This window comes from Camellia sinensis, chromosome 7 (genome assembly GCF_055761805.1).
Source record: "Camellia sinensis isolate YWXY chromosome 7, ASM5576180v1, whole genome shotgun sequence".
Lineage (NCBI taxonomy): Eukaryota > Viridiplantae > Streptophyta > Magnoliopsida > Ericales > Theaceae > Camellia > Camellia sinensis.
In genome coordinates this window covers 191,215,843-191,226,373 of record NC_138967.1, presented here as the reverse complement: position 1 = coordinate 191,226,373, position 10,531 = coordinate 191,215,843, and the positions used below count along the sequence as shown (strand labels likewise).

General features: G+C 32.5%; 1 protein-coding gene and 2 non-coding genes across 4 annotated transcripts; 2 read left to right on the top strand and 1 right to left on the bottom strand.

Annotated features, from left to right (window-relative positions):
- The first annotated feature begins 3,368 nt into the window (after positions 1 to 3,368).
- On the top strand, positions 3,369 to 3,464 carry LOC114300366 (small nucleolar RNA Z122). Its single transcript, XR_003642649.2, has one exon. It is a non-coding gene; the product is annotated as a small nucleolar RNA Z122 (small nucleolar RNA).
- A 202-nt stretch (positions 3,465 to 3,666) lies between these two features.
- Positions 3,667 to 3,753, top strand: LOC114300365 (small nucleolar RNA Z122). Its single transcript, XR_003642648.2, has one exon. It is a non-coding gene; the product is annotated as a small nucleolar RNA Z122 (small nucleolar RNA).
- Positions 3,754 to 5,723: 1,970 nt separating this feature from the next.
- Positions 5,724 to 9,842, bottom strand: LOC114300349 (NADH-ubiquinone oxidoreductase). Of its 2 annotated transcripts, none has more exons than XM_028245236.2 (3): positions 9,586 to 9,842; positions 7,999 to 8,214; positions 5,724 to 6,073 (listed from the first exon to the last, which is right to left on the bottom strand). In XM_028245236.2, exons 1-2 carry the CDS (start codon positions 9,737 to 9,739, stop codon positions 8,048 to 8,050), a joined length of 321 nt encoding a protein of 106 aa, XP_028101037.2. In that variant the 5' UTR covers positions 9,740 to 9,842; the 3' UTR covers positions 5,724 to 6,073; positions 7,999 to 8,047. The 2 variants fall into 2 exon arrangements, with proteins under 2 accessions (XP_028101037.2, XP_028101038.2); XM_028245237.2 differs by having other exon boundaries at positions 5,724 to 5,874; positions 9,586 to 9,840.
- Between the last annotated feature and the right edge of the window lie 689 nt (positions 9,843 to 10,531).

Sequence of the window (10,531 nt, the reverse complement as noted above, 5' to 3'; positions counted from 1 at the left end):
GCATCAATCAATGAGTAGAAGGGTACACCAGCTCGGCACGTGACATACCCATTACATAAAGTAATTTCTCATGCCTATAGGGCATTGTCAAGTGGTGCCCCATATAGATTGTAATTGTTGGAAATTGGGTGGCCCACCACGGTATATTGGAGATTGGGGAGACACTTAGGGGTGTCCTGACATTTAGTGATTGGTTTGTAAAATGACCACGAGGTGCCTCATTCACCGAATAATTTTTCCAAGACAAGACGGGGATTGGAAGAGGGAATAATTTTTTAGGTTGATTTTTTTTGTGTACTTTTGATTGAGCCCCCTCGTATGGAGAGGAAAGAGAGAAAAGGATCAATCTCTGTCCTCTCCATGTCTGTATTGAAGCTGGCAACAGCTTACTGTTCTCTGTCTCTCTCTCCTGGGCAGTTTCTGTGGTGTCTTGGAGTTGCTGGATGGTAATGGCATGGAGGGAAAGTGACTGGAGATAGTGGATGCCTATATATGCTTGATTTTGTTATTGGATGCTTGTGTAGTGTGAAGTTTTAAATGGCCATTTCCAGGAGTGGCTGCATAGCCTATGGATTGTTGCGAGTTTTTTTTATGGAAGATGCCAGGCCATGTGTTGTAAGAATTGACATAGGTGATCCCTGTAGAGATCTCGGGGCTATAATGCCATATCAAGATTTGACACCATTAGGGTGTAAGCAGTTGGTTCGGTTGAGATTCAAGAAAAATTTAGCGTCAAAAGAATCAAAACCGACTGCATGATACAGTTTGGTTTTGTCAGTTTTTAGTTTTGGTGAATAGGAGATTCATATGAGGCTTTTCTAAGGGTTTTATACAACTAATACATCTATATTAGTTGTAATAGCTTTAGTTTTATTAAAAGGAAAGTCGGTGTAATTATAATAAACTTGTGTATCCTATTTTATTTTTTCTTACTCTCAGCGGTGGTCAATGTAATTTAAGCAAAAAAAAAATTTCAAGAGGGGTGAGCTAGTGACCAAACAACAAGAGGAAAAGTCATGGGAACAAGAGAACAAAAAAAAGGAGTTATGAGGGGTAAAAATATACCAAAAATGATGGCCGCCGAGAATCCATTTATGTTTTTGTAGATTTGTGATAATGAGACCAAGATCTATGTTTTTGTTGTTTTGGTGTTGTCCTGTGCTCTTGACATTGGCTATTATGGCCTCTATCTAGATAGTATACACGCTCCATTTGAACTTTTTGATCAGAAGATTGATAGTTATTGATTGAAAAATGTGTAAAGATTGTTGTGGATGAAGAAACTTACTCACGAGATGGAGACAAAAACAGAGTAAACCTAGCACAGTTTAATGGTTGGGTCGGGTGTCAAATTGGCTTCTAGCCTAGTGGCACGTGGTTAATTCTCACGCATGAGAGGTTAGGGGTTAACTCGTCCACTGACTTCTATTTGTATTTTTCCTTCCTCTCACCATATCATATTGGGGCGATGAAAATTAGGGGTTGGTGGGGTGAAATTATCATCCCTAATAACTGTATTTTGAATTTTTCTTTATATATTATAAAAGGTTGGGTTAAAATCAAATTATTTACTTTGTTTAGTTCTGATTTTTAGAAAACAGTTTTTAGAAAATTTTACTTTTTTATTTTTCAGATTTTAATGTTTTCAATGAATTTTTTTAGTAATTTAAGCAATTTTTTTAAATTTTTAGACACGCCAGACATAAATACACTTAATAAGTACTTGTGGAAAAAAGAAATTTAAAATACACTAAATAACAAAAAAAAATAAAAATTTAGTCCATTTTTCATATTTTTGTGTATTTATTAATTTTTTTAAAATATTTTTTCATAAATATTTTACTATTTAGAGATGCATCTAAGTAAGATGTATTTAAGAAGTAAAAAATTACTTAAAATTTTAAAAATATTTATTAAAAACAAAAAAAAAATACGAAATACAAAAGACTTAATTTTTAAAAAATTAAATTCAGAAAATTAAAACTAAGCACACTGATTATTATTTTTGTTCTCTTATTAGTTTTGTTTTTCTGCTCTTTTCTTTTATTTATTTATTTATTTATTAAAGGAACATGACAACGGGGTTGAGATGGGACATTGCAAACTCGGTCCTTGCCTTTTCATCTACGTTCCCATTGCCATTGCTAATCACAATTAAGTGAGATTGACTAGATGATTTTTTTTCATTTTTTTTAATTCCACTCTTATCAAAAGTAATTGGTTATGTAATTAAATAATATGAAATATAAAAACATATATTATTTTTCATACCAAAACCCACCTCACAATATAAAGGGGACTTATAGGTCCTTTTTTTTTCACCTTTTAAAATATGTCAAAAAAATATTGTGGCAAAATAACCATTTTAGGACTTATTAGAGCATTTCTAACGCTTCTTCAAAATTTTCATCAAATTTGAATTTGATGAAAATTTGATCTAATATGATGAACTCAATAAGTTCTCATCAATTTGGTCAGTCGTCTAGTGAAGAGTTAATTTTCATTAAATCTTTTTACAAAATTCTTAATTCATTTCAAAATTTAGTTGTCCGGTCGGTCGTCCACCAACGACTACTTACAAAATTTGATGAAAGGATAAAAAACTCCTTTTATTTGATGAAATATTTGATTCTTCTTCTATTTAATATCAGTTTGATGAAATGGTTGGAATTAACATTTAAGATATTTTTCGTCAAATTTAAAATTGATAAAAGATTTGATACAAAATTGAAAATGGTTAATACATCAAAAAAAGTATATCAAACTTTCAGGTATTTAAAGTCCATCACATAAGACTTGCCTATAATTTAGCCCAATATTATTTTATATGGGCTCACAATTTTAACAGCCTGATTTTATGGGCTGAAATATTTATCTCAAACCATGAGTTAGATTGAACAGATTGGGCAAACAACTGGGCCAATGGCGACCCATCTTTGGCCCAATTGGTGTTCGCAGGGTTTCCACGTCGTAAACCCTAGCTGCTTTCTCTTCCGAAAATGTCAATCTTCTCTCTCTCTCTCACACACACACACACTCAGTAATACTATATAATAATAGAGGAACCTCCTCAAAGTGTTAAACCCTAGTCTCTGACTCACTCTCTTTTCCTTCATCTTCATCATCTGTAGTTTCTTGGAGGAGCCACAACACCAACAGTTCTAGGTTTCAGCCTTCTCTCCCTCTGATTTTGTTAATCAACTCTATTTTCTCACCGTACACGATCTAAATTTTATTTTTTGATGAACTTGATTATTGTTTTCAAATCGTATGAAGTATGATCATACATATGAATATACAAATTGGTCGCAGATACTACATTATCTATAGTTGTATACGCATAAAAATTGAAAAAATTTATATTAGTGTTTGGGAAATGATGCTAATAAGATCTAAACAGGTTACATAAGCTCAGTGATCTGTGCTCTGCTGAACATGTTTTTGCACGTCAGTCTGATCCCAAACTTTGAATAAATTTTCCACTTGGTTATGATCTTGATAAAATTTTCCAGGAAAGTATAAAGAAAATGTTAATTCATTGAATTTTCTTAGAATAACTTTGATTATTTAGCATTGGTATTTATATAGAGCAGTTAAACTACATTGTCTATAGTTGTTTATATATGTATAAACTGAATATGAAATTGTGTGTCAAGGTTTTTAGGGTTTGGGAAATGATGATAAAACAGCTTACATAAGCTGGGTGGTCTGCGCTATGCTGAACTTTTATTTGCACGTCAGTCTGATCCCAAACTCTTATCATATTAGGAAAAACTAAAATGAATTTCCATTCGGTTGTGGTCTTGATAAATTTTTCCTAGTATTCAAACCTTCGATCCCAAAAAAAAGTCTATATGATGTTGCGTTGATGCTTCTATCTTGAATTGTTGACCGGGGTTACCTAAGCTTCTCAACTCTAGCAGCCAACCCTAAAATGGAGTTATCAAGTTGTTGTGTTTGCTTCTGCAAATCTGTTGTATGCCACAGCAGAAGATCAACCTCATGAAATTAATTAGGCTGTGAAAATGGTGTCTGCCATGGCCAAACCATTGCAAAGCTATTGTATTATGAGATGGATAAGCATGCAACTGTTACTTTGGTTGACATTTTATAACGAATTCTGTGAAATATTGAATAATTTTTTGCTGTTAAAGTTTCTGTCATGCCCTTACATTTGTTTGTGAAATGGGTGGAAAATTCACTGGACTTCATATTGGTTATACTGAATCCCCTCCCAAAAGACTTTGTAATTTGTTTTGTTTTGGTTTGGTTTTACAAACTGCTTCTACACTTCTATTTCAGATAAGCTCACGTCCTGATAATTTGCATTAATAGTCTATTCCCATCAGGAAAAGGGTTAATTACACCATACTCTTTTAACTACTAGCAAATATTATTTTGCCTGCTTCCGCTATGAACTTTCGTATTTTGATTCCCTCAAATACTACATATATCACTTGTGCTCTTCAAACTACCTTCAAAAGTGATATTTTTTATAATTGAGGGGTTAATAAATGAGGGGTAAAGAGTTTGGTGGTGTAATTAACCCTCAATAAGAATCAAACAAAGGCCCACATCATCTTTCTCTAAGAATACTACGGGTTGGTTTGGTAAGGGCTTATTGGGCTTTTTTTGACTCAATGAGCCATAAAAGACAGAATAGGTTCATGAGCCACAACAGACAAAACATCCCATCCAATCTCATAATCATTACACTCTTCTCTCACAAAAAAATCAAAAAAGCCAAAAAGCCAAAAGCCCTTCCCAAATTAAACTTTTGAGCCCAGGCTCATATAGTCAAAAAAGTCAAAAAGCCAACCTACTTTCCAAACGGAGGCTACATAATTTTCCCTGATAAGAAAAACTGTTGAATAGTAAAAGTAAAAGAAAATGGAAAAAATAGAAAAGAAAAATTGTAAACATTTGATTAAGACAAATTTTACAATAAAAAGATGGAACAAATTGAAATTTTATTTATAAATAACTCCTTATATAAAACACATTTAAATTTTCTTGTATTTTTTACAAGGAATTAAAAAGTTATTTACAATGCTAATATAAATTGTACAAAAAAAAATTAATTTCTTTTTAACTTTTCACCACTTTCAAACAAACTGACAGAAAGATATGTTTTCTTTTTTTGTTTTCCTCACTTTCTAAAGTTTCTTTATCATTTTTATCTTAAACAAACTCAACAAACTCGGCCTAGACTAGTAATGAATTTTTTTTCAACTATCAAAAGAAAAATAAATATTAAGACAAATTACACTTTATTCCCTTCAACTATAGGCTATTATAACTCTATCCCTTCCCTTCAACTGAAAAGTGTTATATTTTGCCTTCATAATCAGTTAATTTGTTTAAACTCCTCTTAATATTTCGTAAAGAAAATGAAAAAATGACACAAGTTGTACATGCCAATTTTATAACACGAATGTTCATTCAAGAAGTAATGTATATACTCATGAAATAAAATATGTATATACATATATATTTTTATCAAGTTATAAAATTGACATGTGCAGGTATCTTTTCTCACATGTCCCAATAGAATAGGAGAGGAGAAGATAAACACAAATCTCTCATTATATGTAAATAAATTAGCTCTTGAATAAACATTTTGATTATAATAATATTGGTATGGATAGTTCACACTTTTTTCCGTCCACTTTCATAACAAAATGTAAATATAAAGTATTGAAACGAATCAAACGATCAAAGGGTAAAGTAAAGCAATTTTTAGTTGAGAAGATCAAAGTGATAACAGCCCTAGATATTAATATATAATCATTTCATACAAGAAAAGCTTAAAATGTGCCTCCTTTTGGTTGAAAGTACTCTGTCATTACAATGGTATTCTCCCCCACCATCTTGCTGCAATTTCAATCAATCAAGCAAGCAAGAGATAGATAAGTTTTTTCAAATTGCCAGTCACTGCAAGTAATCCATTTCCTGTGAAGGACCAGCCCTTTGCAATTGCAAAACAAAACTGGAATATTTATGTATATCATATAAAGCTGATATATAACATCTCTCTCCTCCTCTTCTTTGTCAGGAAAATAATATGTAAAACCTGTATTCATAATCCACCAATCCAAATAGCAAACCAAGCTTAGGTCTACATAGCAAAACGCAGCGGCAAGTCCAAATAACCATTCAGGTGAAGAAGCACAAGAAGACATTGTTTTTGCTTGAAAAGTGACCACAAAGAAACTGGTAGACCTAACGTTATTCAAACAATCATATCCATTTCCTTGCATCATATTATCTTCTCAAAATTGTTCCACATAAATTTAGGAACAAGTAACATGAGTAAACAGAGGTCACCTAAATGTGAGATTTTATATATGTTTTACGATAACCTATTACCAAAGAGGAGTTTTCTGTGGATCTATCAAAGTTTTGAGTCGCAACAGCTCACACAACTTTCTCATGCAGTATTTGAAATGAATCTACCTCACCATTGTTATAGATAAAAAAAAAAAAAAAAAAAAATCAAATTCCACATACACACTACAAGAATAAAACCATATTCCAAATTCCAAGAAATGCTATCATTTTGACTTTCATGTCCAATTTTGTGTTGCCCCTCTTCTTTCTAAAGAATGCTTCATATTCAAAAGACCTCTTTACTAGCCTACAAATAAAGGTTACTTAATTACGTTGGAGACCTTGTATCTCCACAAATATCTATACTTTCCAAATGGAGTTGTCTTCTAACTCTAAGCTAATTTTTCCTCTTCTATGTCCGAATACTACATGTCATCACTATTTTCGGTGGGGCTTCTCCATCTATTAACATCACAAATTATTTGACTTCTTTTCTTAACCACGACCAGAACATTGACAGTTCACACTATATTTGCAGATTACAATTTTCCAAAAAAGGCTTTGTAGTTTAATATTGATTCCAAAATATTGTTCACTATGAGCTAATTCAATAGGATTGCCATTTCATTGATCCTTTCATGTTACCTAGATTTTATTTGGTAATCTTTCAGGGATAAAGTCCATAATTAAAGGGGGCTTTTCATTCTTATTGATTTCTTCCTTGAGATGGTCTAACTAATAAAGCATGATACCACTAATGAATCTCCAAATGAGGACTTACTATCCCATCTAAAAAAAACTACGAGAAGACAATATAACACCCAAGCATGAGAAGCCTCAATCAAAACACAAAATGCCTAGTTCCTAAAGTGCACTATAAACCCAATAACTTGTCATGAGATAAAGTGAGCAAAATGTTTATGACATATGCCTTGTCTAGGCAGGCAATCTATAACCAAGAATATGTGAATGAAGATTGCTAAATCCAGAGTCCTCCAAAGTTACAAACAAACTTAACAACCATCAACCAAGAAGAATTTAAAGTCCACCTTCTAAGTTGTAATTACCTATCAAAAAAAATCCTTGCATAAAAAGGCCTTTCAAGGGGAAAAAAGAAGCCCAGCTCCAATGGTGAAAGCCAAATACCCTTGCTAGAGTCATTTTTTAGCTCGCAACAGCGCAAAAAAGTCATTTTTTAGCTATACCACTACAATAGTTCACATGCTATTTTGGCACAACCATCTCCCATATCAATTTGTGACCATTGGATATATTTTTCAAAAAGCATCTAGTGATCATAAAGCCAAATCTTGTGCCAAATTTTGGCTCAAGGTTTGGCATACCATTGGAGGAGGTATTTTGTGAAGGTATAGCCAAAAATGGCTTTGGCTTAAGAATTTGGGACACCATTGGGGATGCTCACCTTTTACTCATTTTCTTGACACAATCTATCTTTAGGAAAGTGGAGATAAAGTGAAAAACTACAATTTCAGAATGGAAGCAAGACTCTATAAGAACAAAAAATCACTTGAGTAATCAATAGAAAACAATAGAAGGTTAAGAAAAATGCCACAATAAGTCAACAAAGAGAGTGCACAATTGGAAACAGAAACAACAATCTGATTATTCCTAGCAAGATCAAATGCCTCGTACAGAAACCAAACATACCCAAATTGTTGCCTTTTCGATTTTCTCTACTTCGAATGTAAACACCAAATTAAACCCTAGAAGGTTCCAATTTCTTGTACCGAGCAACCTCAACCTCGTTGGGGAAGAAACCCATGAGCCTCCCAGCAGAGTTCTGGTAAGCGTACATGAACCCTCCCATGAGACCGATCAAACCTCCAGTCACCATCGAAGGACCCCTAATGTTGGGCTTAATTCCTACCGATCAATCACACCAATGATTAGATTAATTGACAATTTCTAAGAGCATCTTCAATATCAAATTCAAATTTGATGAAAAAATGATTAAAAATTAAAATTGTGTTCCAACCGTTTCATCAAATTTTGATCAAATCAAAGGAAGAGGCAAATTTTTCCACCAAATCAAGGATGAACCAAACCCTTCACCAAATTCCCAACAATCATATGTTTAGTCAGTCTCGTTTGAGAACAGGCTATTTTAGTAACCTTTTAATTTTTTTGGCTAAAATATGAGGTAAAAAAAATAGTATGCTTGGGATGACTTTTTGACTTTTTACGAAAAGATGTGTAAAAAGTAGAAAGAAAAGAGAATCTTTGACTTTTTAGTATAAGTTGTTGGCTTTTTGATCTTTTCGTTTGGGAACAGGATAATTTAGTAACTTTTTGGCTATTTGGCTAAAAAGGTAGGTAAAAAAAACTTGTATGTTTGGGATGACTTTTTGACTAATTACGAAAAGATGTGCAAAAAGTAAAGAGAAAAGAGAATCTTTGACTTTTTGGTATGGGTGGTTGGCTTTTTGGCTAATTTAGTAACTTTTTGGCTAATGGGCTAAAATAGCCTCTTGCCAAACGAGGCCTTAATAACGTTTTGACTTTTAAGCTAAAACAGTCACTTGCCAAATGAGGCCTCAAATTTGATAAAATTTTAAAAAGGACCATTTCATCAAAAAAATTATCAAATCAAAGGAAGATGCCATTTTTTTCCACCAAATCAAGGATGAACCAAACCTTTCCACCAAATCCCCAAGAATCATATTTTTACTAAAATTTGATAAAATTTTAAAAAGGGCCATTTCATCAAAAAAAATTCAAATCAAAGGAATAGGCAATTTTTTTTTCCTCCACCAAATCAAGGATAAACCAAACCCTTTCACCAAATCCCCAACAATCATATTTTTACTCAAATTTGATAAATTTTTTAAAAGGGCCATTTTTATCAAATTCAAAGGAAGAGGCCATTTTTTTCCACCAAATCAACGATGAACCAAACCCTTTCACCAAATTCCCAACTAATTTGATAACATTTTTAAAAGGATCATTTCATCAATTTTTAATCAAATCAAAGAAAGAGGCCATTTTTTTTTTCCCACCATATCAAGGATGAACAAAACCCCTCACCAAATTCTCAACAATCATATTTTTACTCAAATTTGATAAAATTTTAAAAAGGGTTTAGGGCTGAAGATAAGTTTTCTATATCAGATCAAGCTTTTAACCAAATTTCATGAGTGTGTGAGAGAGAGGGAGAGAACAAGGATCGGAGATTCTCTAAACACACACACACACACATATATATATATAGAGAGAGAGAGAGAGGAGGGGGGGTACCGGAGAGGTAGCCGACGGTGACGGAAATGCCGGTGATGGTGGAGAGGCGGAGGTAATCGAGGGTGTTGAAGTTGGCGACAGTCTTCGTGAAGGGAGGGTTTCGATCGATCACTGGGTACTCCGGCTTTGCCGATGCTGTGATGTCTGTGTTCATCTTTTTCTTCTTCAAAACTCTCTCTCTCTCTCTCTCTCTCTAACTGATCGAGTGTCGTTTGGGTTGGGAAATCATGAATCTATCAGGTGGGGTTTGTGTTTATGGTCCCAATCACAGGCCTCGACCCGATATCTAACCCGGCCCATACCCAAGTTTTATTTTTATTTTTATTTTTATTTTTTTTGCATATCGAAAATGGCCTGGATTAATGATCATTTGTCATGATTTTCTTTCTAATAATCTTAATATACTTTGATATTAAAATGACGTAATTATTTCCTTCAAATTTAAATATGGACCATTAGATTATTACAAAAAGGTCATTACAAAAAAAATTAATTTATTAATGGTCGGAATTTTTCCTTTTTAATATTAGCTTAAACAAGATTTATGACCAAGTTAATTGGGTTTTCTTGATAAGGGTTTTGATAACCATGGTCGTTAAGTCTCGTTTGGAAACAGAATTTTTTAATAATTTTTTGACTAAATATGATGTAAAAAAATTAATATATTTAGAATAAATTTTTAATTTTGTACGAAAAAATGTATAAAAAAATAGAGAAAATAAAATTTTTAACTTTTTGATATTGATTGTTAATTTTTTAATTTTTTTTAGTGACTTTTTAATTTTTAAACTAAAAAACAATGTTGTGATACCTTAGTATGAGTTACCCCGATTTTATGATGTATATCCCCAATTTCTTTTGTCATTCTTTAATCCTAATAAGGAAATCATTTATCTTTCAATATATTCCTTTTAATAGTTCAAATTTTATTTACATCTTTTGATGA